The following is a 15,000-nucleotide window of genomic DNA, read 5'->3' on the forward strand; positions in this document are numbered from 1 at the left end:
TTTAAGACTCGTGCTCAATATTCAGGAAGTCTTGTTTTTGAGTTGGTGATGATACCTACCGTGACATCACGGTAGGTATCGTCACTGACCGAGAAAGCGAGACACAATGCATTTTGGGTACTTTGTTTGGTCTGAAAACTTCGCGTTGATCCGTGTTGATGGCGAAATTAGAAGGAAAACACATAAATAACGCGATGGTGAGTTTTGCACCAAGACAACTATTTGATACCAGCTAACACAAATTCCCAGCAGACAAATCAGCCCATTTCCAACGGAGCTTGGGTGCCATCTTGTGCATTTTCTGGGAGCTACATAGGAGTCCAGACGGCTCGAATTGATACGGAAGGACTTCTTCAATCAATTGCAAACATGTATGCTTTCCTCTTCAGAATTATTTGAATCATATTCAGAACTGGATGAGTAACAAGAAAGCATCTTCTCCGAATCTGAAGCCATTGTTTTGATTCTCGAGCGGGACCTTCAGAAACAGAAACTTTCTGAGGACATTTTGAAGTAGTTTCGGGACACTTTAAGTCATTTTTATTGGTGTTTTTCATTTGACTAAAAATATCAGCCTGCGTGTTTTGGGTATTTTAGATGCTGTAAAACGTTTTTCTGATGTCAGTTAGGAAACAACCCTATAAGGGTTGAATCGATTCAGACAGTGCTCCTGTAGGCCTAGGTTGGAAATGCCCAGCCCGCCACTGCCAAAATCAATGCTATAAATGTTGTTACGTCCCCCGCCCCCTCACTGATATGAAAACACAATTTACCAATCAACCCCCCTCAAAAATGAGAACTTTGTTGTCTAACTCACCCATTGAGCGGAAGCCGGGCCTGCGTCTGGATGGCAGCGGAGGAGGCGGCAAAAACCGAGTTGTTGGCCAGCGTCACGATGGGCGCCTGCTGCAGCTTCTCGATAAACAAACACACACGTCAACATCACACGCGTGACGCTTGGGAATGACGGAAATGACGGCCTCCAAAATAAAAACCAACCTGCGTGACGTACTGCGCCGGCAAGACGGTGTAGCCTAAGTTGGTGGCGCAGGGGGCCGGCGCCAGGACGGTGCCCGGCGGCAGGTTGGCGAAGTTGGGCTGTATTTGTGGCAGCGCCGTGGCGGGCATGATGAGGCGCTGCTGGGACGGCGCACCGCCGACCACCTGGGCTCCCGACGTCAGCGGCTTGGGCGCCACCTGCGCATCAAGCATAGCCTTAGCCGCCAATCCCCATTCAGGAAGACGAAGCGTCTGAGGTAAGGCGGGCTTGACCTGCTTGACCGTCTGTGCCGTGACGATGGGCACCGACATCCTCACCGCCCCCGTGCTGACCACCATGGGTTTGGCTGTGGGAGGCGCCACATTTAGCCGTCATTCGCTCGTGGCTTCCGCACCCTCGCCACTCACCTGTCTGCAGGGCGCTGCTGCTGGGAGCGGCGGGTTGCGCGACGCCGCTCGCTGTGGTGGCGCTGACCAGCCGCACATAATGGAAGCGGCTGCCCGGCACTTGGATCTGCTGCAAGTTGGACTGCGCCGCCAGCGGGATGATGGTCTTGAACTGGGAGCCGCCCACCGCCACCGACTGTACCGGTTTGATGTTCTGGGAGGAGAGCATCAAATTGGTGCTTTACGACCTTGAACCCGAGAATGTGCGCACAGCAAGAAATCCCGAACGTCTGGTAAATATTTATTAACCTGCGCCGCCGTCTGGCTGGTGGCCACCTTGACGGGCGACACAGTCGTCGACTGTTGCATGGAGAGGATCTGCTGGCTCAGCGCAACGCTGACGGGCAGCGTCATGGATTTCTGAGTGGACCCGGAGGTCGGCGACCCCACAGACACCACAGTAACCTGAAGGAAAAACAAAAAACAAAAAAAGAAGAATCAAGTGCCAATAGCGGCCAAAAATGCTCAGTTTGGAGACAAGCTAGTATTGTGTTGTATCATGTTATGCTGCCACATACCAGGCGGTGGCTAGCATTTATGCTAAATTGTAGTAGCCCAAGTTGGAAAAAAAAAAACAAGGGGCTAGCGCAACAAAAAATGGAGCCAATAAGATGGCCGGCGGGCGTGTTTTAAGTTAGCCTGAAGCTCCCTTCACCTTGCTCGGAGTCTTGAGGGGGGAAATGGCGATCTTTTTGCCGGCGATGCTTTGGATGCTGATGGTGGCGTTGTGGGGGGACTCTGCGAGCGTGATCGGCCTCTGAGGCAAGCCGGGTGAATTCTGCGCCAGCACCCGCCCTGCCGAGAAGACGCCCCCCACCCCGTTAGCGACGGAACGGCTAGTCTACGCGTGTGAAAAGGCGCTAGCGCTGAATGAGCGTCATTCATTGGACTCACCGGCTAGGACGGGAGTGCCTGACGTCTGAGGACTCAGCGCTTTGCTGTTGGCCGGTTTGTTGATGATGAACTTGATGGGCGCCGTCGAGGACACCGGCGTTTTCTTGGCAATCTGCACACAACAAAAAACATACGTCACACGTGTCCGTAGTTGTTCAATTCAGACAATCGCGAAATTTTGATTTGATAGCAAAAACAATTGTAAAGGAAGCTGGAACTAAATTTTATTTAAAAAAATGCTCACGCCCACAGGTCTTTTTTGTGAATCGAACCCCACGACAGACAAACGGCAGCCGTGTGAATGAACATGTGACCGGTGAGCACGAGACGGACAGAATATGAGCGAAATAATCAAACAAAACAAAAACAGTACGCTCATGCAAGGACAGATAAATAGACCAGCTGTCATAAAGAAAACCACATCATGGTGCGCTTTAATGCATACTCTATCAATTTTGGTTTTGGTGATTAAAAAGACAAATGAAATGCCATTTAAAGGATAACTGACACCTCCGGACAGGACAAGTTGTGTCCATAATTTGTAAAATCACTTCAAATGACTTCTGCTGAGCACATTTTACAAAGATTCCATCGCATATAGCCCAATCAACTCTCCAAATGGAAAGATCCAGATTTCCCAGCCGCCCATGAACGCGGCATCTTCACAGCAAGACCCCTCAAGCCGAGCTCCCGATGGGCCGCCACCACCCGTGGGCGCCCCGACCCCACCGTGAAACCTGCCGCACCCTGATGGCCGACATCGTCCAATTCGCCTGGCGACTCTGCAACTAGCTGCATCGTATATGTCCACGATCGCACATCGTCGGACATCGCTTATGTCCACGATCGGACATCATATATGTCCACGATCGGACATCGTCGGACATCGCTTATGTCCACGATCGGACTTCGGGAAGACGCTTCATGGCCGACACGGCCGCCGACGTCAGCGTTCTTCCTCAGCGTCCTGCAGAGCGCCATGACAGCGCGATCATCGCCACCGTCGCCGATGACCGGCCTGTCCGTGCCCGGCAGCATGGCCAACCCCACGCACCTTCGTCCTCACAATCCCTCATCGATTCTCCGACTTGACTGATCCCAGCCGAACAATTCACGGTGAGAAGACCTTCCGGCATCGACTCGACGGCCGCGAGGAAAGTTTCCATCGATCGACTCAAACTGGCAGTCGTAGAGCACTCTTTGCCGTGCTCCCGTACAACGACTTCAGGCACCACGAAACTTCCCCGGCAACCACCCCACCGACGCCTGCCATGCCCGGTGACCGTCATCTTGCCTGGCCTCACCATGTCGCAGAATGACTTTTGTTTTTATTTCTTTTTCCTTCATCGCTTTCACCGACTTCGGATCCAGGAGGGGAGCCCTGTTGCGTCACACGCGTGTATCATTTTGAAGTGCGCCTTTCAACACTTTCATGTCTTTCAATTCCTTGATCTCCTTGATGTGCGTATCACCCTGACGCATAGCACACGCTTGCAAATTGTATAAAAGGAGCTGTCGCGGGACAGAGAGATTGGGCGAACCACGGGGCAGAATCATCTCAGACTCATCTCGGACTCACAGACTCAAAGAGACTTGCAAAGACCCGCTCAGGCGCCCGGCTGACGCCGGGCGTCGGACGGACTCCACACCACGATCAAGCTCTGCGCGTCACCTGCCTGGGGAGATCTGACAACGAACCTACTTACAAATAAAGAGAACCATCAAACTCTTTACATATAGCTATATTTTACCTTTTAAGACTTGCGTCTTACCTTTTAAGTTCGTGACGTCACTAAAGGAACGCCCCTGACCAAGAAAGCGACACACAATGCATTTGGGTACTTTGTTTGGTCTGAAAACATCGTGTTGATCTGTGTTGGTGGCGAAATTAGAAGGAAAAACACATAAATAGCGCGATGGTGAATCGTTATGTGTTGCACCAACACTACCAATTGCGGTAACACTATAAAAGTGCCCACAAATTCTCAGCAGACAAATCAGCCCATTTCCAACGGAGCTTGTACGCCATCTTGTGCATTTTCTGGGCGCTACATTGGAGTCCAGACGGCTCGAATTGATACGAAAGGACTTCTTTAATCGATTGCAAACATTTATGCTTTCCTCTTCAGAACTATTTGAATCAGATTCAGAACTGGATGAGTAACAAGAAAGCATCTTCTCCGAATCTGAACTCTCTGAAGCCATTGTTTTGTGTCTGGAGTATCCTGGCGTGACGTCACGAACGACCTTCTCAAACTAAAAAAAATGGTGTTGGTTGTCCTTTAAAGGACAACCGACACATCCAGACAAGTTGTTTTCATAATTTGTAAAATCACTTCAAATGACTTCTACTGAGCGTATTTTACAACGATTCCACCGCATATAGCTAGATTTTATTTATATTTATTTTATATTTCTTGTTTTCGAGTTGATGACGATGCCGGAGTGACGTCGCAGAGGGAACGCCCCTGACCGAGAAAGCGATACACAATGCATTTTGGGTACTTTTTTTCGTCTGAAAACACCATGTTGATTGCGAAATTAGAAGGAAAACTACTTAAATAACGCGATGATGAATCGTTGTGTGGCAGCAAAATGCGGTAACACGCATAAAGAAGGTGTAAGTTTACACAAATTCTCAGCGGAATAACCAGCCATTTCCAACGGACCAGAGCTGAAGACAACGAGTGCTAACCGGAGTTAGCGATGGATAACTCTTCTTGAGGCTGATCATCCAGCTTGTAAATTATTTTGTTGGATGTATATAAGTAAAATGGAGCTCTTCCAAGCCAAAGATGATGACATTCTTCAGAATGGGGACCGAGCTCTTTGATGTATCCGAAAGGACACTTCGATGACAGTCAAACCTGGTACGTATTGTAATGCCCACGTGACCGTGACGTGCACAACACATGAACGGGACATTACTGTATTATTCAGACAGTCAGTCTTTTCTTTGAATCGAACACGAATGCTTTTCTTGGCCCCACGTTTAAATTCTAAATAACTGGATGAGTAACAAGAATGGATCTTTTTCCGAATCTGAACTCTCAGAAGCCATTGTTTTGATTCTGGAGCAAGGCAGTTTGTGAAGGAGTATCCTGACGAGACGTCACTAACAGGGGGCGGGACTTCTTGAATTTCTCCAGTTTTGAGCTCATTAGTGGCAGTTTTGGACAACTTTAAGTCATTTTTATTGGTGTTTTACGTTTGACTAAAAATATCACCCTGCGTGTTTTGGGTATTTTAGATGCTATCAAGCATTTTTCTCATGTCAGTTAGGAAACAAAAAAATTGTGTCGGTTGTCCTTTAAAGACATCCAAATGTACATTTTGGTATTTAGTAACCGTGACTGAAAGCCCCCAAATATTTCCCTGCTATGCAAAGCCAAAGTGCTATAAATGCGGGAAAGGATAGCGGAACCAACCTGCAGCGTTTTGAGCTGCTGCCCTTGCAAGGAGGCCACCTGAGCGGCAGCGCTCCCGACCAGCGGCTTCAAATCTGACCTTCCGCCAATGGTCACCAACTTGATGGACTTGGCGTCAGCCGCTCCCGCGGGCTTGGCAGCGGCGTGGGGCAGCTGCAGCACGATGGGCTGTCCAGTCTTGCCGATGGTGGTGACCAGAAGCTTTTGGCCCCCCGCCGAACGCACAGCCTCGGTGGCCTGGGCGGAAGCCACCTTGTTGAGGATGATTTGATGGTTGGCGGCGGAGATGTTGAGCGGCGCCGGCGGCTTCTGTGAGGCGCCGGCGGTGACCGTGATCCCCGTGATGCTGTCCGTGGTCTTGGTGGAGGTGGCCAGCGGTGGTCTCGCGGTCGCCGGCGGGGAGGACAAAACGGAAGCGGAGACGGCCACGCTTTCCGGGGTGGTGTCCGTTTCCATGGCAACGGGGGCATCCCGGCTGGTCTGCGTCACCTCCTCCACGGCCTCCATGTCCATGATTTCATCCGGAAGAAGGCTGTTGAGCTCGGGTGACACCACGTCCATGTTGGCGACAACTCAGCACCCCCGGTACACCTTCAACATAAAAACGGACACGACTCTAACATGTACAGGACAACCGAGACTGGTTTTATTATGACTTTGACCAGAATCCATCGCCATCTGCCAAACTGCGACTTGCCATAAAATGAGATGAGTTGCGTTCATTGTCAATAAAAAATGCCTGCGTACAGGACTCCAGACTGCGCAGAAACGTCAGCATTTTGTCCCTAAGAATGTTTTCATCCACTCATTCATTCGCAACCGGTAAACTTAATCTCAAGCCGCAGATTTTTTTCTTTCCTGCACTTATTGATTAAGTTTACAGTGTAAACATTGAAAGCATATGAGGTACTAGTTCGGAGTTGTAGAAGTTCTAGAATGCAGAACAACACATTTCAGCACAACCTTAAAGATGCATGAGCTGAAATGTATGAATGCTAAAAAATAAGCACATGTGCGTTGGTTAGCAATCTTTGTATTCCCGTTTAAAAGCTTGGCGGAAAACGTAAACAAATTAGCCAGGAAGCTTTGCTAGCGTTAGCCCACCCATCCAAAATAGCGTCGTTTCTAACTTAAAGATGTCAAGTAAATGAGCTTTTCCCGTCACCGAATGGCTTGCGAGTGAGACTGACAGCTGACAAGAGGTGACCTACGACAGCATCACCATCATCATCGTCGTTCTCGTCGTCATCATCCCCGGCAGAATCTTTGAGACTTCCCCACCGAGGGGCTCGCTTGCCCCGTGCTTGGCTAACCGGATGCTTTTGTACAAACAACCGCAAAGTTGTATTGATTTCAATGTGTGAAGGGAAGTCAAAACAATCCACGGAGGAAGGCTCCAACCCGGGGAGACGAGGAGAAAAGGGGCAGGCGAGATATTTGGCTGAGTTACTATTTCAGGCCGAACTTGGATTTCGAAAGATCCGCCATTTTTCTCTCGTCATCAGTCCTGCTAGCTGCGCGGCTAACAGCGAGCTAACAGTAGGGAGTGTGCTGGCTTTACTTGAAAGAATAAATATTTAACCAAAGCAAAAAACACGTTCGGCGGTGACCTAAGTTCGCAGCAATGCGACAGGAGGTTTTACACCCTTGGCGAACGTGGCTAAATTTAGTTTTGCGATACTCTTCTCCCCATCTGTCACTGAAGATCATTCCGATAGTGGAAAACAAAATAGTCTCGATGTTAAGACACCGACTCATTAATGAAGGTGGCCTTTTTAAATGCGTTACGTGGTTGTGTGTAGGGGGAGCATTGCGAAAAACACAGGAAAACTAGAGAACAATGTGGATATGATACGCCAGTGTGGTGAATTAACATCACACCAGCGAAACAACACTTGCAAAAAATAAATAAACGTCCAGTTATCGACTATGGAACGTTAGCACCTACCCCGGACAACTTGCCGTGTCCATGAACGCGGCTATTCTCTCCCTCTGTTTGTAAAATGACCTAAACTGGTTGGTCATTGAGACTTTGACGGGCGGCGGGTGCTTGTCAGCCTGCCGGGCCCCAGTATGAAGCGGCATCAACCAGGGCGAGGAGAGGAACTGCTGTCTGTACTACTAGCAAACTTACCGAGCAGCGCTAAGCCAAGCTAGCTTCAGCTCTACGGTTATTTTGCCCACTATAAAAACATGGTTTCGCGTGTGGTGAAGATCATGTCTTTCGCCGGAACTGCGGCCGGACTCAGTCATCGAATTGCGCTTACCTGAGTTATCTGACGTGGGCCAGCGTTTGCGGGCGAAACGAGCAGCGCAAAAGACGATTGTTCAAAATACCGCGCCGAGCGCCATTCCTCCCTGACATTTCACGGGTCGGCCACGCCTTCCCCATGAACGTCATTACTACGTCATTCTTAAAGATACGGTAGCAGTATCTATTCACTGACAGGTAAATGTAACGGAGTTGTGCACTTAGATTATTAAATTATGAAGGAAGTGACGCAACGGCGCACAGTGTGGCACTATGTCCCGCCCATAGTTTCCAGAACAATCTCGAGGAGATTCAGGGTGAGTCGCAATTTTCTGTTGGTCTTGATTAACGCGCATTTTCATGACAATATCTTATTTTGTTTCCCCTTTTGTACTGTCTAGTGTTATCTAATTAGTTCCCTTATTCATTTCGAGTCCAGATTACTTTTTGTGTCATTATTTACTTCACGTTTTGTCGAGTGGAACTTAGCTTCATAGTGCTTTTCTATTGCGCAGTTAATCACAAGACGAAACCCATGCGACTTCACCCATCCCTTCTGCCATACTGTGTTGCAGGTAATAATTGTTTCATTTCGTTTTTATTGAACAATATTTAGTTTCTTGTGTCGTGTCTCATTTGCCCGTGAGTGTCCGTGGCTGGTTGAACTGTGCGCCAGCCATTACAAGCGCACCGCGTGTTCTGCCGAGTCTCCGCCCATGATGCGTTCAGGGACATCTTGTAAATAACAGTGAACTTGTGTTGTATTCTCTTTTTCTGTAAATAACCACTATACGATCACACGTTGTTAATTCTGTTTTGTTATCTAGAATGTTTTGCATTTGAGAACAATCTCGAGGAGATTCAGGTTAATCACAAGACGAAACCCATGCGACTTCACCCATCCCTTCTGCCATACTGTGTTGCAGAAATAAAAGAAATAAAAAGACACATCCACGCGTCTCGTCTTCATTAATACAGCAGCATCGTGGAGATGAAGACAGTCACTGTTGTGACACCCGTCACATTGGTGCCGTGACCCGTCGATCACAAGTGACTCTCCACTTCGGACCGGGACCGCGATGCTGCACAGTGTCTTCATCCCATCACTCGGTGGACGGTGTGTCGACCCCGTTCTTTAAATTGTGTGTTTATTGTCTGAGCTGCTGTTTTGCAATTGTTGTGTTTTTTTTTTTTCCTGTAAGTTTTTTTTGTGAAGTTTGAGAATGAGCTCCTTCCAAGGGACATTTAGCACACCTTTTAATAAGTGTATTGGTAGAGGTAGAGGCATCCCGACCATGTTACAGGTGTGGAGTCCCATCCAGAGTGATGTAGTAGAGGGGAATGGGCAGGTTCTAGCTGAGGCCACTTATGTTAGTGGGGACAGAGTTCCTTCCCAGACCCAGTGTAGTACATCTCAGACGAGCGCACAGACTCCTGACACACCAGTGACAGATCCCTTACCCCAGTCACCTGACGTAGTTGGTCAGATGAGTGACATAATTAGACACATTGGCCAGCAGCTGGCAGACAGCATTGTTGCACATCTCAGCCCAACACATAACGTCCCCATGCATAACACCTCATTCCCACATGACACGCCCATTGACACAACAACACAAAGTCTTGACTCATCACAAGTTCTGATACTACCGCACAGGAAAGTTCGCGAACCCCCGACTTTCAAGGGTGACCACACTGATCAAATGAATGTAGATGAGTGGGAAGACCTAATGAGGAACTACATAAGGAGAGCAAAAGTAGCTCCTGAGCATCAGGCAGAGGAAATCCTCATGAACATCAGCGGTAGAGCTAAAGATGTTGTCAAGGTTAGCACAAGAAACAGTGGAGTTGATGTAACCCAGAACCCAAATGCCATCTATAGCCTTCTTCGCAAGCATTTTTCTACTGCCCCTTGTTCACCTCTCCCTCTAGCAGACTTTTACACCACACTGCCCAGGGATAAGGAGCCCCCATATGACTACTGGTTGAGGCTTAACAACGCAGCTGAAGTTGCCACCAATCGTCTCAAAGAACAGGGCAGAGATTTCGACTGTTCTTCCCTCGACGTAACACGGATGTTTATTAAAAATTGTCCATCCAAAGATCTTTCCATGACATTTAGGTCAAAAACAGTGGATAAATGGTCGGCAGTTGAGGTCCAAGCCATCCTGGATGAGTACCAGACAGAAATGAGTCCCAGGACTGCCACTCCAGCTGCGGCGAACAGTCAACCCATTCATGTAAATAAAAGTGAAATGCTTCAGAATACAGCATGTCAGGACAACGATAAAATATCCCACTCAGCCAGGCCACCCGACTCCGCAAATCTTGAGCGTGTCATTTCCATGCTGGAAAGAGTTTTGCTGCAAGGAGCTAACAATCCCTCTGCCTCTGGTAGACGCAAGTCAAGGCTTCCAATGGTGGACGGTTTGAATAAGCTACCATGTGCTGTCTGTGCTAGCGCTGACCATTCTGCGCTTATTCACTGCCTCGAAAAAAGACTTTGTTTTCTGTGCTTTTCACCTGATCACTCCAGACGCAACTGCCCCACACAAGTGCAGCCCACAAGATCACTACTGTCGGGAAACTAATGTCTCCGCATCCAAGGGAGTATGATGCGGATGAAGTTCATGACCCTCCCAACAGTTCGACAGATGATCTTGATTCGATATTAGAGTCCCTCACTTCCAGTGTCCCCACGGAGAAGACTGTTATCTTCCAAGGCACACACAAGGTCCTGAAGTCAGATAGCTTGTTCTACACCACTGCCACTGTCGCAGGCATTTCCCTGACCGCAATGATTGACAGCGGCTCTACTGGTTGCACATTGAGTGAGTCGGCTATGGCACGATTGTTAGTGTGCAACCCTAACATCAAACGTTACTCTGCAGATGACGTTGTCATTGTAGGATGTGGTGGTCATCAGGTGACGCCTTCGGCCATATGTGATTTGGAAATAGTCGTGTACAATTGCAAGCTAGCTGTGCCCATGTTTGTGGTGCCTGGACAAACCGACGACATAATTCTTGGCAGCAATGCCATTAAGAAAATCCTTCACCTGATGCGGAAGACTGAAGGCTATTGGCGGCTCATGTCAGAGCCCGGTAGTTCGATTGATGATGACTCCCACCACTTTTTCTCACTGCTTTCCAACACAGAGAAATGGAGGGGTGGAACGATTCCTGACAAAGTTGGCACGCTGAAGTTGCAGCAATGTGTGATGTTGCAACCAGAGAGTGAACATCTTGTTTGGGCTAAGCTTCCCGCCTGCGCACCAATGTCAGTTGGCAGCACGGTCATAGTTGAACCAACTCAAGCAAGGTGCAGATCCAGGAAGATTCTGGTTGGCCGGATTATCACACCGATGTGGGGCGATGGATGGCTCCCAGTGAGGGTCATCAACCCCTCGACTGAAAAAGTGGTGTTGAGAAGAAACACAAAGCTGGCAGATGTATTTCCCTGCATTGCGACAGAAGACTTGTCTGAACCTGACAACATCCAAATTATGTCCCAATCTGTTCAGAATGCCACCGCAAGGCCAAGGTCCAAAGAAGACATCAAAATAGCACTGGACGAGCTTGGACTACATGATCTGGACTTGGATGCATGTGCTGTCTCCGATACGTGGAGGGACAGACTTTTCCAACTCATTGAGAGATATGAAGCAGTATTTTCACGGAACAGGATGGACTGTGGAGAGGCCCCTGAATTTGTGCACAAGATACACCTCGTGGATGAGAGACCATTCCGCCTGCCTTATCGAAGAGTGCCACCAAGTCAATATGAAAAGCTGAGAATGACTCTCAATGAGATGGAAGAAAAAGGCATTATTCGGAAATCCACGAGTGAATATGCATCTCCATTGGTCTTAGTGTGGAAGAAGAATGGGGAGTTGCGCATCTGCACGGATTTCAGATGGCTAAATGCGAGGACACAGCGCGATGCTCACCCATTGCCCCATCAGGCTGACGCTCTTGCCGCACTTGGAGGAAATGTCTTCTTCTCCACCATGGACCTCACCTCGGGATTTTATAATGTGCCCCTGTTTGAGGACCATAAGAAGTACACCGCCTTCTCGTCCCCATTTGGCCTACATGAATATAACCGGATGCCACAAGGCCTTTCGAACAGCCCGGCTACATTCATGCGGATGATGCTTTCCATTTTCGGGGACAAGAACTTCACCAGCCTCCTGTGCTATCTTGACGATCTCATGGTCTTTGGTCCGACAGAAGAGATTGCGCTTGAGCGATTGGAGATGGTTTTCTCCCGCTTGAAGAACCATAATCTGAGGCTTGCTCCGAAGAAGTGTCACTTTCTTCGGAGATCTGTGAAGTTCCTTGGCCATGTTGTCTCAGAGTCAGGGGTACGGACAGACCCTGAAAAGGTGGAAGCGATAAACAGTGTACAGGTACCAGACCTAATGGACAGTGATGGCCTCACTCCCTCGCAGAAGAAAATTAGATCTTTCTTGGGAATGGTGTTGTATTATCAGCACTTCATTGAGGACTGCTCCATCAAGGCCAAGCCCCTTTTCAAGCTCCTTTCAGGCCAGAAAACCCGTGGTAAGGCCAGACGCAGGTCGAAACCCACATCGGATGCATCAAGTCATGTGAAGTTGACACCGGCGGACTGGACCACTGAATGTCAAACTGCCTTCGAGACTCTGAAACACGATCTGTCAAACAGTGTAACGTTGGCCCACCCTGACTTTGAGAAACCTTTCATCCTGGCAGTCGATGCATCGTTTGACGGCATTGGAGCTGTCCTCTCCCAGCTTCAGCCTGATGACAAGGTTGCGAGACCAGTGGCATTTGCAAGTAAAACGCTGTCACGAGCCCAATTGAACTACCCTGCACATCGGCTCGAATTTCTTGCTTTAAAGTGGGCCGTATGTGACAAGTTTTCCCACTGGCTAAAAGGCAGACATTTTACTGCATGGTCTGACAACAACCCCTTGACATATATCCTGACGAAGCCCAAACTAGATGCCTGCGAGCAGAGGTGGGTGTCGAAGCTGGCAGCATATGACTTTGACTTGAAGTACGTCCCAGGGCCCAAGAACATAGTGGCTGATGCACTGAGTCGAGAACCCTTCGTTCAGTCTTGCGTGAGCCATCGCCTGGTGAAAGAACCCTACCAATACCTACTCAATGGAGTCCAAGGGGTCGTGAATGAGACTGTACAGGATGCTTTCCGTTTCACCACCAACTGTCAGGCTGTCCACATGGCTGGTGATCATGATGGAGAAGTTTCCCAGGGAGAAGCTCCTGATCAGTCTTCTGGAAGTGCAATTGATGCGCAGGAGGTGTCTGCAGTTTTAGACGTCCATCAGACTGGCGGGACCTCTCGACTCCCTGGAGCAACCCCATTGTCACTACAGCTACCTGAAGAAGACCCTTCCATTGTCATTCCCCATAGTCAGTTACGTGACCTGCAGCACCAAGATTCAACAGTCAGCCGAGTCATGTTCTATGTGCAGCGACATATGAGACCTACCAAACATGAAAGAGCAGCTGAGACGAGCTGTGTTCTTTTGTTGCTGAGGCACTGGAAGAAGCTGAAAGTTCGTGACGGGACTCTTTACAGAGTAAGGAAAGATCGCCACATGAACAGAAGAGTCTTTCAGTTCGTCATACCTGGGTCTCTGAAACACCAAGTCCTACATGGTGTGCATGACGCGGCTTGTCATCAGGGCTGTTCTCGGACACTCTCCTTGGCTAGTGAACGGTTCTTTTGGACAGGGATGGAGAAAGACATTACAAAACATGTAAGGCAGTGCCAGAGGTGCATCTTGGGTAAGACCCCCGAGCCAGACGCCCGGGCACCCCTGGAGAACATCCGCACTTCGGCTCCAATGGAACTGGTATGCATTGATTTTTGGACAGCAGAGTCCGGCGACAAGAAAACCACCGATGTCCTCGTCGTCACCGACCACTTCTCAAAGTTGGCTCTCGCCTTCCCCTGCAGGAACCAATCAGCAAAGCAAGTTGCCCGCTGCCTGTGGGACAAGTTCTTCTGCATTTATGGGTTCCCCAAAAGGATCCATTCGGATCAGGGAGCCAACTTTGAGAGTAGACTCATCAAGGATCTTCTTGAGATGGCAGGGGTGCATAAGTCCCACACAACACCGTATCATCCCATGGGTAATGGCATCGCAGAAAGATTCAACCGGACCCTTGGAGGGATGATCAGAACACTTCCCCCAAAGTCTAGGTCCAAATGGCCACAAATGTTGAATATGTTGACTTTCTGCTACAACTGCACAGTACATGAGACGACGGGCTTTGCGCCATTCTATTTGATGTTTGGACGTGTCCCTCGCTTGCCCATTGACATCATGTTCCATCATGTCTTGGAGAACGCCAATGTTGTCAGTCACAATGAGTTTGTGAGCACCTTGAAGAGAGACCTTTCTGAAGCCGTGCAAATTGCTCAACAGCATGCAGCCAAGGAACAGACCCGCCACGCCCAGATCTACAACCGCAAAGTCAAGGGGTCGCCATTGGCTGTTGGTGACAAGGTGCTACTAGCCAATCGAGGCGAGAAGGGCAAGCGGAAGGTTGCGGATCGTTGGGAGTCAACCCCTTATGACGTGGTGTCTGTGAAGCCGTTGATCAATGTGTACAGGATCCGAGATGATGCCACAGGCAGAGAGAAGGTCGTACACAGGAACTTACTGCTCCCGGTTGACTTCTTGACATTCTCTGGGCAGGTGGAGCCTGGTTCGTGTTCAGAGGGGTCAGAGATGGACGCACATTGTGGGAGTGACAAAAGCTCAGTCCCTGATGATCAGGAGGACACTCAGCTGCGCACTGAGAACTGGGTCATGCAGTCTCCAGCTCAGACAGAGGAACATGAGCACTTCTCTTCAGAGCATGATTCCGCCGATGCATGTCGAGGGGATGTCAGTGAGAGAAGTCTGTCAGCAGGCCATGATATCCACACACAGACTGAACTTTCCACAGACCCGGTGTTTGA

At 49.1% G+C, this 15,000-nt stretch overlaps 1 protein-coding gene and 1 long non-coding RNA gene across 2 annotated transcripts in view; one reads left to right on the forward strand and one right to left on the reverse strand.

Annotated features, from left to right (window-relative positions):
- The window catches only part of lin54 (lin-54 DREAM MuvB core complex component), a 13,270-nt gene extending 5,118 nt beyond the window's left edge, over positions 1–8,152 (reverse strand). Inside the window, exons 1-9 of the mRNA XM_089020028.1 lie at positions 8,036–8,152; positions 5,769–6,359; positions 2,341–2,452; positions 2,102–2,241; positions 1,696–1,851; positions 1,408–1,600; positions 1,273–1,346; positions 1,000–1,197; positions 818–912 (exon numbers count right to left, since the gene is read on the reverse strand). Coding sequence (XP_088876154.1) covers positions 818–912; positions 1,000–1,197; positions 1,273–1,346; positions 1,408–1,600; positions 1,696–1,851; positions 2,102–2,241; positions 2,341–2,452; positions 5,769–6,329 — 1,529 coding nt within the window. The 5' untranslated portion in view covers positions 6,330–6,359; positions 8,036–8,152. The remainder of the gene's footprint in view (positions 1–817; positions 913–999; positions 1,198–1,272; positions 1,347–1,407; positions 1,601–1,695; positions 1,852–2,101; positions 2,242–2,340; positions 2,453–5,768; positions 6,360–8,035) is intronic.
- A 78-nt stretch (positions 8,153–8,230) lies between these two features.
- Positions 8,231–15,000, forward strand: part of LOC148884276 (uncharacterized) — an 8,007-nt gene continuing 1,237 nt past the window's right edge. Inside the window, exon 1 of the long non-coding RNA XR_016118292.1 lies at positions 8,231–9,136. This is a non-coding gene — a long non-coding RNA (uncharacterized LOC148884276). The remainder of the gene's footprint in view (positions 9,137–15,000) is intronic.

The sequence above is a fragment of the Hippocampus bargibanti genome, linkage group LG18 (genome assembly GCF_051943395.1).
Source record: "Hippocampus bargibanti isolate YZ-2025 linkage group LG18, ASM5194339v1, whole genome shotgun sequence".
Taxonomy (NCBI): Eukaryota; Metazoa; Chordata; class Actinopteri; order Syngnathiformes; family Syngnathidae; genus Hippocampus; species Hippocampus bargibanti.